The sequence below is a fragment of the Penicillium crustosum genome (genome assembly GCF_028827405.1).
Source record: "Penicillium crustosum strain IBT 35664 chromosome Unknown utg000001l_segment0_segment0, whole genome shotgun sequence".
Taxonomy (NCBI): Eukaryota; Fungi; Ascomycota; class Eurotiomycetes; order Eurotiales; family Aspergillaceae; genus Penicillium; species Penicillium crustosum.
In genome coordinates this window covers 5,797,937-5,812,880 of record NW_026623122.1, presented here as the reverse complement: position 1 = coordinate 5,812,880, position 14,944 = coordinate 5,797,937, and the positions used below count along the sequence as shown (strand labels likewise).

Below are 14,944 nucleotides of genomic sequence, written 5' to 3'. Positions count from 1 at the left end.
GCTAGGGAATGCGACGACAACGAAAAAGTGCGGTCAGTGTCGTAACTATTCACAAGTCGATTTTATGATACAAAAATTAGAGGCAAAACGCGGGGCAACCATAAACAAGTCTCCCGATGCGTACGAAAGAGCGGTCCTCGAGGTGGTTAGGTAAGCAGACCCCAAACAAACAATCTATTAGTAGAACACGATCTTCTTTCTTCCCCCTTTGTATCTTGAAAAATATGTGGAGATGTGAGAGGAATATTTCTTTGGCTTGCCATCGGCTCAATTCTACAAATCTTCATCGACATCATCCACACTGGGTACTTGCTTCAATGTCACACCGCAAGCTTCAACGACCAGACGCACACACTCCATGACCATTTGCACATCTTTCTTGGAGATCCCCAACCGCCTTGTTCCTCGGATATGCCAGTAGATCATCCGGGGCATGTCCTGACCCATGACCGCCGGTAAGACCACCATCTCCGTATCCACATCATCCAAAACCTGGCGGTCGGACAAGAGTAACCCATAGGTGATATCAGCAAGCCAAAAGCCGAAGTCTGGATGCTTTTTGAATAGCCCAAATAGCGTACTGGTATTACGTGCATATATTGATTTTAACCAATCCATGCCGCGCGCATGATTTGCGTCGTCGCACTGCCAACCTTCTCGGGTGAAAACATTCTCCATCTTCCTCGGACATGACTTTGGTGATACTGAGGAGTGCCTCTGTCGGTTTAGGGAGTCCGAGAAGAGCAATGTCCTTGAATAGCGCCTCGCGCATGCGTCGAATTAGCTTCCAGCGCTCACTGGTGGTCGAATACAATTGTTGGCTTATCAGGTACAGGTATAGCTGGCCACCAACGTGTGATTCTGGCGTCGTCGAAATTGCGCTTAAAGTTGCGAGATACCACTTTTCATTGGCAATATTGGAGGCTTCGAATTTGGCTTCAATTGTGGCAAATAGCTCAGACCAACGCGGCTCAATAGTTGGTTTGTCGACATCGGATATGCTCATAGTTCAAGCCCAACTGTGTTTACCACGTATTTTCGAAAATGAACAGGTGTTTGAGACCTGAATTCATGAAATGGATTTAAGCAATCGGGCGATGACGCAGGGCTGAAACCGCACGGTGGCAATCTACGGATATTAGGTCCTTAAATGCTCTGCAATCCGTGGTTCGCACAACTAACTCCAGGTTTATGTTGTCTTAGATTCCATATATACAAGAAGCTGCCTTGGCGAGTCCTCTGACTCTTGTCTTGGAAAGTTGGCTCACCACCAGCCCAAAGCTGCCCTCCGCATTTGTCTCGATGGAGTGGGCGTGGTTGGCTATACATAGAAACGTCCTCTGTGTGGTTTATTCTTTTTGCCACCTTCATAGGCATTTTTTCGGCTGAATGCGGAGTAATGATTTGATACTCCAGCACCCATCTTGGGTGCCCTGAGCCTAGAACAACTCTTGCAAGACTTCACGATTTATGATCTTCGTGTTTTCACTTTGCTCCCATTTATTTACCTTTTGCCTTTTCATAGCTGTGATGAGCACTGGGTTTCGCAAAGAGACACATATTGCAGACTGTGGAACCCTTATTCGTTGTGGTATACACCTCCCAACATCCTGAATTTCACCCTCTAGATCTCTTCGATATTAGCCGCATGATTATCGTCCTTCGACGTATTATCAGATCCTGATGCCTTGGGTACCCTATCTCTGTAAGACTTGTAGTAATCATTGATTCATTCTGTCGCCCTCTTCTCTCGCTGAATTGCATCGATAGCGGACTTCAAATCGCAGTCCGGTACCACTTCGACATTTGGAAGTCTTTTAGGATTGTTATCCCCGACTAAATCGTTATAAACAGGTTTAGTTCCGTCCACATTAGTTCGAAGTGCCAGGCTGATTATCAAGTGACTTTCAGTGGTACGGATCGTGTCAACCCGCTTTCGAGCAAGGAAAGTGTCACTGAATAGAGGCTGACTGGTTCAGAATGCTTACTCTTGTTCATTGCTCCAATCGCCTTGTTTCTTCTTATGAGCGTTTATAAAACTGTAACTCGTACTAAACTATTTAACATACTTTGAAACTCTTTAAAGAGATTGGGCATATTGTAGACATAGTAGACGACTCGAAATAATCTCATCGGTCTTATTATATATACTGTTATCATCCAACAACTTCGCTCTATCGTCTACCGAGGTAGGGACGTAGCCCCTTCCATTCTTCGCCTTATACGCTGCAAAATTAGACTTAGCGGGGGATTCATTCGCTAATAGGCACCAGATAGACCAAAGGCAGATATACGGGGCGCAAAAAAGGCTAAAAGATAGAACAAGGTAATTCTCATCTTAGCGGCGAAGAAATGCTGACGAAAATCGTGTTTGGGGGAAAAGGTGATTAGATTGACATTCCAATATAAGACGCACTTGAGAATAAATCATATTCTTATTATTCTCGTCTCCTAAGTTCGCCTTAAAAAAGCCAATTGCATGTAATACCAACTTCGATCTAATCATTTCCTTAGACCCTCTGCACCATGAGTTTTCAGTCTACCTGTGAGCCTACTTTTTGCGAGCGGCCTTGTCGGAGATTAGCATGTTGGCAAATGTTGTTTCACCTGACCGGTATATCTCGGCTTTCCTTTCTATCCAGGCATCATACTTTGCCAGCACTTCTAGCCAATAACTGACCAGACTCATACTAAAACAATATTTCCAGAGTGCTTAGTCGAACCCTTATATTATTTTTACGGTAAGGCCATGCAAATAGGGATGCGCGATTTGTGCTTCCCTAAGCAATATCAAAATTCGGAGCTAAGATTTTAGCGGCGCTCTATTTGATATAAGGTTTTGTAAAAAAAAATGTACGTTTTTGCCTTCTACGGCAAGGCCATGCAAAAAGATACAGCACGACGGCTGCATGATTCGAACATGCGCCCGCGAACGGAATTGATTTCTAGCTGTGGAGATTGTTAGTGGATGTTTGGTGGACTAATATCTTGAAGATAAACATACTCAATCGCCTTAGACCACTCGGCCAAACCGCCGTTATTTAATTAGAGGAAAAGGTTTGCATTAATGAGCCAATGCATCTTACTACCGGAATTCATTTCTACAACATACAGTCAAACCCCGTTAAAATGTACTTGTACTCCACTTCTTTGTAAACCACGATCGTTTTGAAGAATTTACGCTCCTGGGTTATTTGGCCATAGTAAAGAGCGCCAAGGCTACCTAATTAAGTATAGTGCACCCTGATTTTACGAGCAAATTCCAAAGCTGCTTTTTGGGCCTCCCACGACGTGTTTATTAACTCCATTGGCTTAGTTAGCTCTGTAGATATTACACAACTTAAAAGTTCCTCACTTCTTTATTCGCAGTGATTTACTCTCGGACAATCCTTGTATTTTAACGAGGTTTCACTGCATCTAGCTATAGACTGACTTATGATAAAGCAACACTCCCAGAGAGTACTTGGTCAAAAAAAACTATATATCTTTTTTACGGCAAAGCCATGAAAGCCATGCAAAAAAGATAAAGCACGACGGCTGCATGATTCGAACATGCGCCCGCGAACGGAATTGATTTCTAGCTGTGGAGATTGTTAGTGGATGTTTTGGTGGACTAATGTATTGAAGAGAAACGTACTCAATCGCCTTAGACCACTCGGCCAAACCGCCGTTTAATAATCTCTTGCACCTTATCTTCATATTTAGCTATTGCGAAATTTTGCCACTTTATCTTTTAGCTATATTGATTCTGCTTTTATGGTAAAAAGACCAATATTTTTAATTTTTAATTGAAATAAAAAAAAAAACCTCATACATTCTACCTAACTTAGTGTTTAGGTATAATAATACTGACTAATTTTTATAAGCCCCTTAGGTACATAGTATAGACACACTGGGCACTATCTTATTATACTATATAACCAGGGAGTTTGATAATTATTACATAGGTAGTGGCGTTTAGCAATGTATACTATTTCTCAATCATTTACTAATTTCTGCCTGGCAGAAGCATAACTAGGGAGGTAGGATATAGGGTTATCTACCCTCCCTACTTACTTATCTGCAAAGGCTCTGTTTCCCGCTAATCCTAGTATGAGTATAGGAATCATATAGGAATATGATATGAGGCCTCAGAGCAGGGTATGCTAATTAATTACAGATGTATCTGCTATGCTTAATCGGGGGTAATATAGAAGGGCAAACAATTATATGAAAATACCAGTGAGTAAATACTACTTACTGAAGTAGAATATCATGGATCTCAAAAGTCTTTCCGTCTACATACACAAACAAGGGGTTAATAAATGAATTAATAACTGCAGCGAACCTACATGCTTGTAACAATACCGGATATAAAGATCGGGATCCGGTACTTGGGTCGATCTGCCATATAAAAATCGTTAAAATCTCCTTTCTACGATAGTCGTTGATCCATGATCTATCTTACAAATAAAAATCGTTAATCCAGAGCTTCATACCCCGGTTTTAACCAATTGAAACGCCTCGCCGATCCATCTCAGCCTCTCAAAAGAAGAATTTATACTATTAGTGACATTATACCATGTTGGTTCCTTTGGAAGGGTTGATGAGGGTGAAATAGTGGTTGAAGAGCCCTAGTTTCAATACTATCGGGCTATTCGGGCTTTGGAGCCCCTTCATTTGTACGGAGAGTAGCAGGGATAGGGTGATACCAGGTTGATTACTACTCTGCGTGTGTATACATGATAGCTTAATTGAAGTAGGGGAGGTATGAGGGGAGAAGCAGTGCGATATTAGGAGCTTTGGGGGGCCTTGGTCTGTATGTCAACCAGGAAGATATATGTAATGTATGGCACTTAATTTAGCGATTGCCTAGAATATAACGATATTTTTATTGTGTCTGAGTTACATTATTATCAGTAGGATTTACTGGAACGTAGCCAAACGTCTCTATTAATGATAATAGCAGGCTGGTAACCTTGTATCTATAACGTATTCCACAACCGAGTGGCTATCTCCAAAATAGTAAATGCAAGATGTATTTTACAAACTCGTGTTTTCAATAACCGCGTTATTGTTGATGCAATTCTCACTAGGTGGCTATTGGTGAGGAATTTTAACCTTATATATATTAATTTTAAGAAAATATAATATTTGCATTACCATAGTACTGAAAACTATGTTATAGAAACCTATAGATATATATATCATAATCATCAAGGCATAGATATTTATATTTTCCAAACTAGGGAAGCTAGATCTCATACAGAATGTATTAAACTACTATTGTTGATATACCAAGTTGTAATTTATTGCATTTACTATTTTGGAGATGGCCACGCCTTGTAAGATACGTTATAAAACTAGAAGGCGGTAACTAGTTACGTGAGGGAGAATAGTAAGAAGTTAATTTCAACCACCACCTAATTAGGGATGTTTTTGAACATATAAGAAATTAGGGCAAGATTAATAAAAACGGCGGTTTGGCCGAGTGGTCTAAGGCGATTGAGTACGTTTCTCTTCAATATATTTGTCCACCAAACATCCACTAACAATCTCCACAGCTAGAAATCAATTCCGTTCGCGGGCGCATGTTCGAATCATGCAGCCGTCGTGCTTTATCTTTTTTTGCATGGCTATGACTGTTATCTATTCTGAACATGGCCAACATTTGTCTTGGTTTGCCCGAACTAGAACTTTGCTTATACAAATCCGTCTCCATGAAATTAATCGTTAACGCCTCCGAAAAATCTGTATAGGAAAGTCAGTACCACAGATCCACAATGATGCCTAGAACTACCATCCTCGCTCACTGCATCGTCCACCGTAACGTAACCTCAGCGTCGGTCGTATCCTCCACAACCCATCTGACCCTCTTCACCCTGAGGCTGACTTAAGAAACCACGTTGAAATTGCTGGCATCATTGAATATGCGAGAGTTATGAAAGACCGTAGACGCCAAGTAAGTATTGCATTATATCAGGATTCATATCCGGCATACCTTACATACTGGCCACATAGGTAGTGTAGTACTGGCCAGTGCTAGTCAGAGTAGTGGGGCCTATTGTAGCAAGGATTGAATCAAATAGGCATATTTAATATCTGTAGGGTATGTAGGCCTCCACTACATACCATATCAACTCGTTTGCTGCGTTTGTAGTCTTTGGCCACCCATTAGAGATGTGATTTACTGTTATTTTTCTCCTCTCTTCACCTTGGTTGCTTTCTCTCTTTGCCCCGCCACCTCTCCACTTCTTCTTCTTTCTAGATTCTTCCTGGTTCACAAATTAGCCCTGCGGTTGCTTTATTCCCCTGGACATCTTCTGATTCGCTATCGGATTGTTCACATCTCGTTCCCCGACAAGTATCCTGCTTCATTTCAGCATGGGATCCTTTCTTCTAATTGACTGTATGCTTTGTAGTAGGTGTAGTTTCAGTGGCCACTTCGCTGAAGCCTGTCATAATTATTGCAGGTGGTGCCATTGATTTATGAAGCTCAACCATTTTCTCTCTGCAAATATGCACCAACCTGCTCTCAGTATAGAGAGAAGGTCCACCTCAAGCGTAGCTGCCCGCCGAAAAAGTGGAAATATGAGGAGAAGCCCAAATCAGAATCTATAAACCTGGAGACTTGCTTTAAATGTGGCAGAAGGGTCATATAAAGTATGATGGTCTGCAGGCTGATCCAAACTGCTTTACTTATGGTCAGATCAGTTATTTTAAGAGTAACTGCCCTCGGAAAAACCCCAAGCTTCCAGGCGACTCCCAATACCCCTTTTGAGATCTAAGAGAATTGACCCACCGAAACCAGAGCTAGTAAAGATCAAACCGAATTTGAGGATATAGCTTGAAAGCCTAGGGTTTAAGGAGGAGGATGATGATGATGTACGCCTTCTTGCAGACCTCGGGAGTGCACAGCTAGATCGCTGAGGCTTGGTTTTCTCGTTCTCTTGAAAACCTTACGAAGAGATCCGAGGGGGAAAAGACCTAGAAAGGATCCATGGTCAAAGATAGTGCGAAGGGGTATGATCACTCGGCGATGGAAAAGGTCTGCCTACTGCTAAGAGATATCTAGGAAAAGCTTACCTCGGTGCCAGAGACTAAAGGTGGTAAAGTTATGAAGTACACAGGCACCTTAGTATTACTGGAAGACACAATCCTAGTTGATGAAGATCTCATAATGGAAGCGGTTAAGCAGGGGGGTGCAACAGTGACAAAGTCTGACTCAACAGGAGGAGAGACTAATGGCCAATCGACTACAAAAAGAGACACCTCAAACAACAGAGGTAAATTGAATGGCCTATTGAAAATGTCCCAAACCTCTCTCTCATGGGTTGCCATTTAAAGGGATATGAATCCAAAAAAAGGGGAAGCCAGCACTTGCGCGCGAACAGCATCCTCACGTCTATGCCACCACAGCCTCAGAAAGCGACTCAGGGATACTGTTTATGCCGAGGCTGTGCAAAAAGATACAGCACGACGGCTGCATGATTCGAACATGCGCCCGCGAACGGAATTGATTTCTAGCTGTGGAGATTGTTAGTGGATGTTTGGTGGACACAAATGTTGAAGAGAGACATACTCAATCGCCTTAGACCACTCGGCCAAACCGCCGCTTAGTAATCTAATAATAAAAGAAATGATACATCAACGAGCGTACACCGATGTATAACAGGCAAGGGGCGGTTTGTTGTAGTATTGTGCCTGGATATTTCTCAAGATGCCTGAATTAAAGCTGGCAGAAAATATGAGTACCCAAATTACTACCCTTGACCTGGACCAGGACCTCGGAAATTCTTCAATTCCTCCAATGTTGACAAGATCAACACCTTAAAAATGGGCGGCAAATGTGACGCTATTCGCACCTATGCAAACCGTGGTATTCCCTCATTATTCCTACATAGGCATTGAAACCTTCCCACTCCGCGATCGTCTCTCTCGCCCACCACTCTTAACCGTTGAGAAATTACTCATTTGGGCGATGGAAGGGCTTCAATGCTAGTGAATATCAAATTTTCAAATTTGAGGCTTTGTATGGTGCGAATAGCTTCCAAGGTTCAATATGGGAGCTTCATTTACACAGTACTGTATAAAGCGGTATTAGAAGGCGGTATAAAACCAGACATCTTCAGGCAATAATACCAAAAGAAAATGCATACGATCCCCGGCCGCTATACACCTACGTTGTCATGTCGGGAGGGTCGCAGGACTCGACATGGATCTATACATGCCTTCGGAGCTTGTACTGAGAATCACAGTCACGTGACCTCGCTTAACCCTCACACAATTATACGAGTGGAACTCGGGGCAAATTAGAAGCTCAGAGTTTAGTTCGAATACAAACAGCACTGGTTGCCATACCTTCGTAGCAGGATTTGTATGACGTATTAAGACCCTTGTCGATCAATTTAATTGAGACCCTACATAGTGGGGTCTTAAATGCGCACACCTGCATAGTGGGCGGATTTAACTTTCTAACGGAATTTATTTCAATCTACCTACGCTCCGTAGTATAAATAGACATCCAGAGACATATTTAGTCAAAACTATATTTCCATTTTGCAGGAAGGCTATGCAAAAAAGATACAGCACGACGGCTGCATGATTCGAACATGCGCCCGCGAACGGAATTGATTTCTAGCTGTGGAGATTGTTAGTGGATGTTTGGTGGACAAATATATTGAAGAGAAACGTACTCAATCGCCTTAGACCACTCGGCCAAACCGCCGTTTGTTTGATAAGCTAAAAAATCATACGTTAATAAGCCAATTCAACTTTCAAACGTAGCAACTAGGGAATATCATCTCGATCTAGGCTTGATCTCCTACGAACACTACTAGGCAGTGCGGTTATCGGTCCAGCAATTGGGCGAACTCTGGGAGCTATCCTGACATAGTACCTGGGATAGAGAAGTATCTTCTGGTTTCTTGCCATGACTGCAGGGGTGATCGTTATAACTATGCCTCTATTCCTACGTGAGACCTACCGCGCAGTAGTGGGAAATGGGTGTCTGACTCCTCAGTCATGGAATTAATGCGCACTTCAAATAGTCCGGCCAGGAATGCACAAGCCAGACCCGGACATCCAAACTGCCTTCACACGACGTCCAGGGATTGTCCAATGCCTCAAAATCAGTCTTCTGTTATAATAATAGTTAGGTCATTTGAGGATCAAATGGGATATTTAGAGTGGAATGTATTGCCCCCACAGTACTTACTATCTTAAATGTCAAGAAAAGCACCCAAGCTCAAGAAATCCCCAGAGACTGGATATGTGAATATTCCAATTAGTTCACATCAATGTCTTGGCTGTAACGATGTCTAAATAATAGTTTGTCCTCTAGTCAATAGCGAATCCGATGCATCGTGTTCGAAACGAAGTCTTTCATACCAGCATGTACTGCACGCCATGCTTCCGCAAGACGTTCATCCTTCCACTCAAATGCCAATCCGCCTGGGACTGAGGCTTCGTGAATATTCCAAATTATCCGAGACGCTCGGTTGTCGGGGTAGATTTCGAAGCGAATCTTATAGTATGAAGGATCTGTGATATCATACCTCCCATTCTTCCTGACTTCATCAAAGCTCATACTCCACTCAAAGACGTGGTCATGGTAGTGCCGGAGTGGGTAGGGCTTTGACTTTAGACCTCGGAAGGAAATCATAAGGTCGCTTTCTGACTCCGGGCTGAGGGTGATTTCTAGCCTGTACTTATAGTCCTTATTGTCATACTTGCCGACGTAGCATGTAAGGGGCAGTGGCGGTGCTCCTTGAATTCGCTCCTCGGCCAACCTATTATGTAGTGTAGCAAATCGTTCAAGTGTTTTTCTTTTAGCTTCTTCTGTGAGTTTCACATAATCGGTGGGGCTGGCGACGTCGAAGAGGCCCTCGATCAGGAGTCGGGCAATCCAGTCAGCAGCATCGCTCACCGCAGTGGTGTTCATGAGGACTACCACAGCTGACTGTGTCTCAGGGAAGATAGCAATGAATGAAGAGTATCCCGGCCCTCCGCCTTGGTGGTAAACCATGAGCCTAGACTGGTTTCCAACCCCGAATACAGGTTGCTCAGACATATCCCAAAGTCTTGAGTTTCCACCGAGCAGGCCCACGACTCCAGGAAGCTGTGCTCTCGCCCAGCCAAATCCGTACGATCGTTCCAACAACGATGGATTCTTCATTGCGATATGGTTGCTAATTATGTGTGGAATCTGTTTCAAGACTGTGTTGTTGGGTGCCGTGGTATTCTGGCTCGCAGCCAATGTTTCCCTGGTCCATATGAGAAGATCACTCACGGTCGAATAAGCTCCGCGTGAACCTTCGAATAACGTATTCGCAAAATTGGGTTGAAATTCTAATGGGCAAGCCTTCCCGTTGCTAAGTGAAGCATGTGGTTCAGCGACGTTGTTGCTCCCTTTAAACGAGGGTCGCAAAGTGGTAGAGGTCATCCCAAGTGGCCGGAATACCTCATCCTGGAGATATTCGTGAAGTGGCTGCCCAGATATATGCTCGATTATGTGCGCAGCAATCGTGTATCCCCACGGATCCATCAACCAGCTCTCACGGTGCGGGAGTGGGTGAGGAATGCGGTCGATATTTTTCAAGAACTCTTCGAGACATGGTTGTGTGTTGCTATTTCCACCGTCGGCTAGTAATGTTGCAATTTCTCCATCCAACCCGCAGCGATGCGCTAGAATATCAGCTATTGTGGCTGTGTGGGTCCAGTAGACACCAGTATGATCAATCTCGAGTATTATTTCTCTCAAGAGTGTTGTCCACTGAAGCTTTCCATCTTCCACAAGTTTCCCAACACCAGCAGCTACCATTGACATTGTGATATGTCCGATGCTATATTGGTTGTTTACTTCTGGATGTGCTGTTTTGGATTCGTCGCGGAAACCGAAGCTTTCGGTCCACAAAGTTTCTCCATGGTCAAGAACTCCAATAGAAACGCCTGGGACGCCTTCTATTTCGCAAATATGTTCGATCGAGCGGCTCAGTTTCTGCAGTCGCTCAATGGTCGGCGGAGTGACCCTATATAGTGTCAGCGAGTGTATCATGCAGGGAGAGAAAGCTGAGAGCCACAATATGAACTCAACAAACGTGCAACACGTGCATTTTTTTTATAAACGTATTTCTGATGAGAGATCTCTTGGGAGTGAGAGAAGTCAAGTTCGAAGGAGGAGTTCTAGGCAGCCTCTGATGTCATGCCATGACCCCGCGCTACAAAGTACATTCTTTATTGGTTACGAGGCAATATTTTGAATCCTTATATACTACATGTACTTAGTCTAACCCATCCTAATTCTAATAAACACTGAAACGTACAGCAGTAGTTCGTTATTCTCCTTTCTACTCTTTTTCCCTACCTAATGGAGACTTTACCCTGATCACTACATACTGTGAATGCTATCACCTAGTTAACCAGTGGGGCTCAAAACGTACAAGTATGATATGACCTAGATCTATTGCAAGGATACAAGTTATTGTGACCTGCTACAATGAAGTATCATCCGTCAATCCATACCCCTTATAGAATTTCTTCTTGATGAATTCCAACACAGTCTCATCGCTCGTGTCGTTCGGATCCAAGGGATTCTTTGCATCCAAGTCTCCGTGCCAGAATGCTGGCACAGCATACCTCTCGCCACCAGTCTTGTTAATGACTCTGTGCAGTGTACTCTTGTATTTCCCACCGGTCCATCTCTGGACCATGTCACCTAAATTAATGACAAATTTATCTTCCAGAGCAGGAAGCTCTACCCATTGCTGGGTGGCCTCGTGCCACACCTCAAGGCCATCTTGACCGGGGTCTTGTAGCAGGATAGTAATGCCGCCATAATCCGTGTGTTGGCCAGAACCGAACTTGCGAGTATCTGTCCATGTGTGTGCCGGGTAGCGAAGTAGCTTCAGAAACCTGTAACATGTGAGATACAAACAATGTGGTGGAGAAATAGGCATTGTCTTACATTGCAGCGTCTGTGGTAAAGTCCTTCAAAATGGATGGCGGGTGTCCCAGGCTGACAGCAAGAAGCTCCATCACTTTGAACCCGACCTTGCGTGCATGTTCATAATACTCCATTACCGGCCGGTGGAAATCGTTCTCTGCGAGATCGGGCGGCCACACGTTCGGTCCCTTGCCAAAGTCCACCTGGTCCAGGGGGAGTTCCTTTCCCACAAAGAAACCCTATGCATCGTTAGCTGATTTTTCAACCGAATCCAGCATCAATGAAATTGACCTCTTTAGCATCGCGCTCAAAGTCACCATGGTGTGGGTCGTTGGCTTGCTGCTCGCCCGGTCCCTCATAGCCTCGTCGCCATGAGTATTTATACAGAGAAATCCGCCTCTTTTTCTCTAACGGGAGGTCAAAGAGCGCCTTGCAGGCTGCGAACATTCGCCGCTGGCTCTCTACCGGCACACCATGGCCTTCAACTTGAAAGAATCCATGTTCCAGACATGCTTTCCGCACTTGCTCAATGACCTTCGCTCGCTTTTCTTCCGAGTAGGCATCGAAGTAGTCCCGCAGATCGATTGTGGGGATATACTTATCCTCGTTCTTGACGACGGCCGCATCGACAGACATGATTGCTTATGTGACGTGCTTTTGATGTGTTTTGGGGCAGATAAAACTCAACTTCAGCGTCGATTATCGTTCTTTCTCTGTTAGTAGCCTGTCAAATATATAACCATGGTTATCACTTAAATCTAATATGGAGATATATATTTCCGTTATGAGTATTGCATGATTTGCCTCTAGACCCCAAAAGCCGCGAGTAAGCACAAAAGAGAACCATTCGCTCATCCTGTCCGCCTTGAAGGCCAGAACCAAGTTGATTCGTCCCGGTTGGTAGAAGTTTGGTGTCGGCTGTTTCAAGAAAGGGTGCCGAGGCAACCGAAGATGGCTGCACTGAGGGGCAGTGAATTCGGTCACTTTTCTCTATCCCTGTCAATCGCAGGTGGGCTTCGAATTAACCAAATATAGGAACGGAATTTGTTGACCGAGCAATTCGGTGGTTACATTGTGCCGATTATCCTAGTGTCTTCATGAAGCTACCGGTGATCGTCAATACCTCGATAGATGATCGGACGGGGTCCGTGAATTGATTTGGCTATAGCATAATTCTGCACCGCAAGAGCTAGAATATCAGGCGTGGCGATTTATTAGTTATGAGATGTAGCGAGCAAAAAACATGGATACTCAGGTGGTATAATTATTTATCACGGTCATTCCTCTGACCCAAATTGGACCTCACAGTGCATGTAGTGATGTAGTATTTTCATCAACCAGCCAAGTGGTCGAGCAGTAACTCAACCATCTTATCTTCCTTGGTCTAGTGGTGATGATTTCCGCTTGTCATTAAAACCGATAAGCGCGGGAGACCGGGGTTCGATTCCCCGAGGGAGAGATTTCTTTTTTTTGCTTGGGTTTTTTTTCGTATAGGTGGGGCTGGCCGTCGATTAAACAAGCATTTATGTGCTAGTGGCTTTAGTGGCTTTCTACGGATACCCTAGTCCGCGGTCGGGAGGTTGGAGACATTCAGGTAGGTAAGGCCCTACAGCTCCAGTGCCTATACAACAACAGAACAAGACGGGTTATGGCATAGCTGTCGCTTGAGAGCAATCAATTGTCTTACGTCAAGTGTAGTACACCAAACTCTGCCAGCTCAATCGGACCATGGATGGGAAATTAACATTTTCAAAGCTCAAACGACCAAGCATAATGTATGATAATGACAAGAACGTCGGTAAATAAAGACTCATACTGGGTACACTAGCTTCTGCCCAGACATGGCCTGGGTACGAATTGTATCCACGCCCTCCTTTACGCCATCCCACCCCCGTTCATAACCTTGATTGGGTGTGTATCAAATTTACCCTGGTCCAGCAACGCCTGCACACTTACCGTCAACTCCACCGCAAATTTATGATCATCTGGTCGTGCATCCCGAGAGTACTCTCCATCAATATCCACCTTGCGTCCGAACACGGTCAATGCTAGAAGCCACGACGGCTCAATGGTAAGGGGCCTCGTCTCCGCGATAGCACTGCGGAACGGCTCGAGAGTAACGTAGCGACCACCAGCACGGCCCATGGCATTATAACAGAGCTGCGTCGTGTCAGCCATGGCCACGCAGTCCAACGCATACGCCAGCGTCCCGCCAGTGTACCGGCGTATCTCAGCCGCGCATTCAGGGTCACTATAGTCAAAGGCGTGCTCGGCACCGAAGCGGTGGACCAGATCCATATTTGCCTTGGAGCAGGTAGCGATAGGACGAAGACCAGCACTGGGGTAGAAGAAAACGGTCCTCAGTTAGCATATGCGGCGAGAACAATCAACCCAGAGTGAGAGAATTGGACATACAGCCTTAGTAGCTGGATGGCACGTGTGCCCGTAGCGGTGCTGCCACCGGCAACCAAGACGAAGCGCTCGTCCTCCGCGATCTCCAAGCCATCAGGGTCACTGAGCGATCCTGGCACCTTCAACTCGTGGAAAAGGCCCAGCCCAGCAGTGAAAAGTCCTAGACCAATGGAGGCAGCATCGTTGAACGACATTTCGTCCGGTATCCGAAGAATCAGGTCTGCGGGCGACGCCACGTACTCAGCGAAAGCACCCACGTTCGGTTCAACAGCGTTCATGCCATGAACCCAGCCCGCAACGCGATCCCCGATCCGTAGATGTGCGGGCGTATTCGGCCCCATTGAAACGATGGTTCCTGCAAAATCATAGCCGTGGACTGCCCCTGGCACGGGGCTATAATCGAGCATTTTTGCATCGACTGGGTTGATGGCAACGGCAGCTGTCTTCACGATGGCCACCATGGGCCCCGGGGATGGTACCGTGACATTGTGTTGAATGCGTAGCTTGCCAGCTGCCTCGGCCACGATGGCCGTTTGCTGACGAGGTAAAATGGGAGTCGCTGAGGGCATTTTTGGATATTGAGACCGGGCTTCAGGGAAATTCTGGGAT

General features: G+C 44.9%; 4 protein-coding genes across 4 annotated transcripts; all 4 read right to left on the bottom strand.

Moving 5' to 3' along the window:
• Window positions 1–273: 273 nt before the first annotated feature.
• Window positions 274–1,006, bottom strand: N7487_002189 (uncharacterized protein; the record flags this gene model as incomplete). The annotated part of the gene is made up of 2 exons (XM_056869936.1): window positions 274–580; window positions 654–1,006. 2 exons carry the CDS (start codon window positions 1,004–1,006, stop codon window positions 274–276), a joined length of 660 nt encoding a protein of 219 aa, XP_056734720.1.
• An 8,316-nt stretch (window positions 1,007–9,322) lies between these two features.
• On the bottom strand, window positions 9,323–10,807 carry N7487_002188 (uncharacterized protein; the record flags this gene model as incomplete). The annotated part of the gene is made up of 1 exon (XM_056869935.1): window positions 9,323–10,807. The coding sequence occupies one exon, from the start codon at window positions 10,805–10,807 to the stop codon at window positions 9,323–9,325; it is 1,485 nt and encodes a 494-aa protein (XP_056734719.1).
• Window positions 10,808–11,940: 1,133 nt separating this feature from the next.
• N7487_002187 (uncharacterized protein) lies at window positions 11,941–12,559 on the bottom strand (the record flags this gene model as incomplete). Its single annotated transcript, XM_056869934.1, has 2 exons — window positions 11,941–12,162; window positions 12,215–12,559. The coding sequence occupies 2 exons, from the start codon at window positions 12,557–12,559 to the stop codon at window positions 11,941–11,943; spliced, it is 567 nt and encodes a 188-aa protein (XP_056734718.1).
• A 1,174-nt stretch (window positions 12,560–13,733) lies between these two features.
• Window positions 13,734–14,904, bottom strand: N7487_002186 (zinc-binding alcohol dehydrogenase family protein; the record flags this gene model as incomplete). Its single annotated transcript, XM_056869933.1, has 3 exons — window positions 13,734–13,825; window positions 13,852–14,261; window positions 14,339–14,904. The coding sequence occupies 3 exons, from the start codon at window positions 14,902–14,904 to the stop codon at window positions 13,734–13,736; spliced, it is 1,068 nt and encodes a 355-aa protein (XP_056734717.1).
• Window positions 14,905–14,944: the final 40 nt, after the last annotated feature.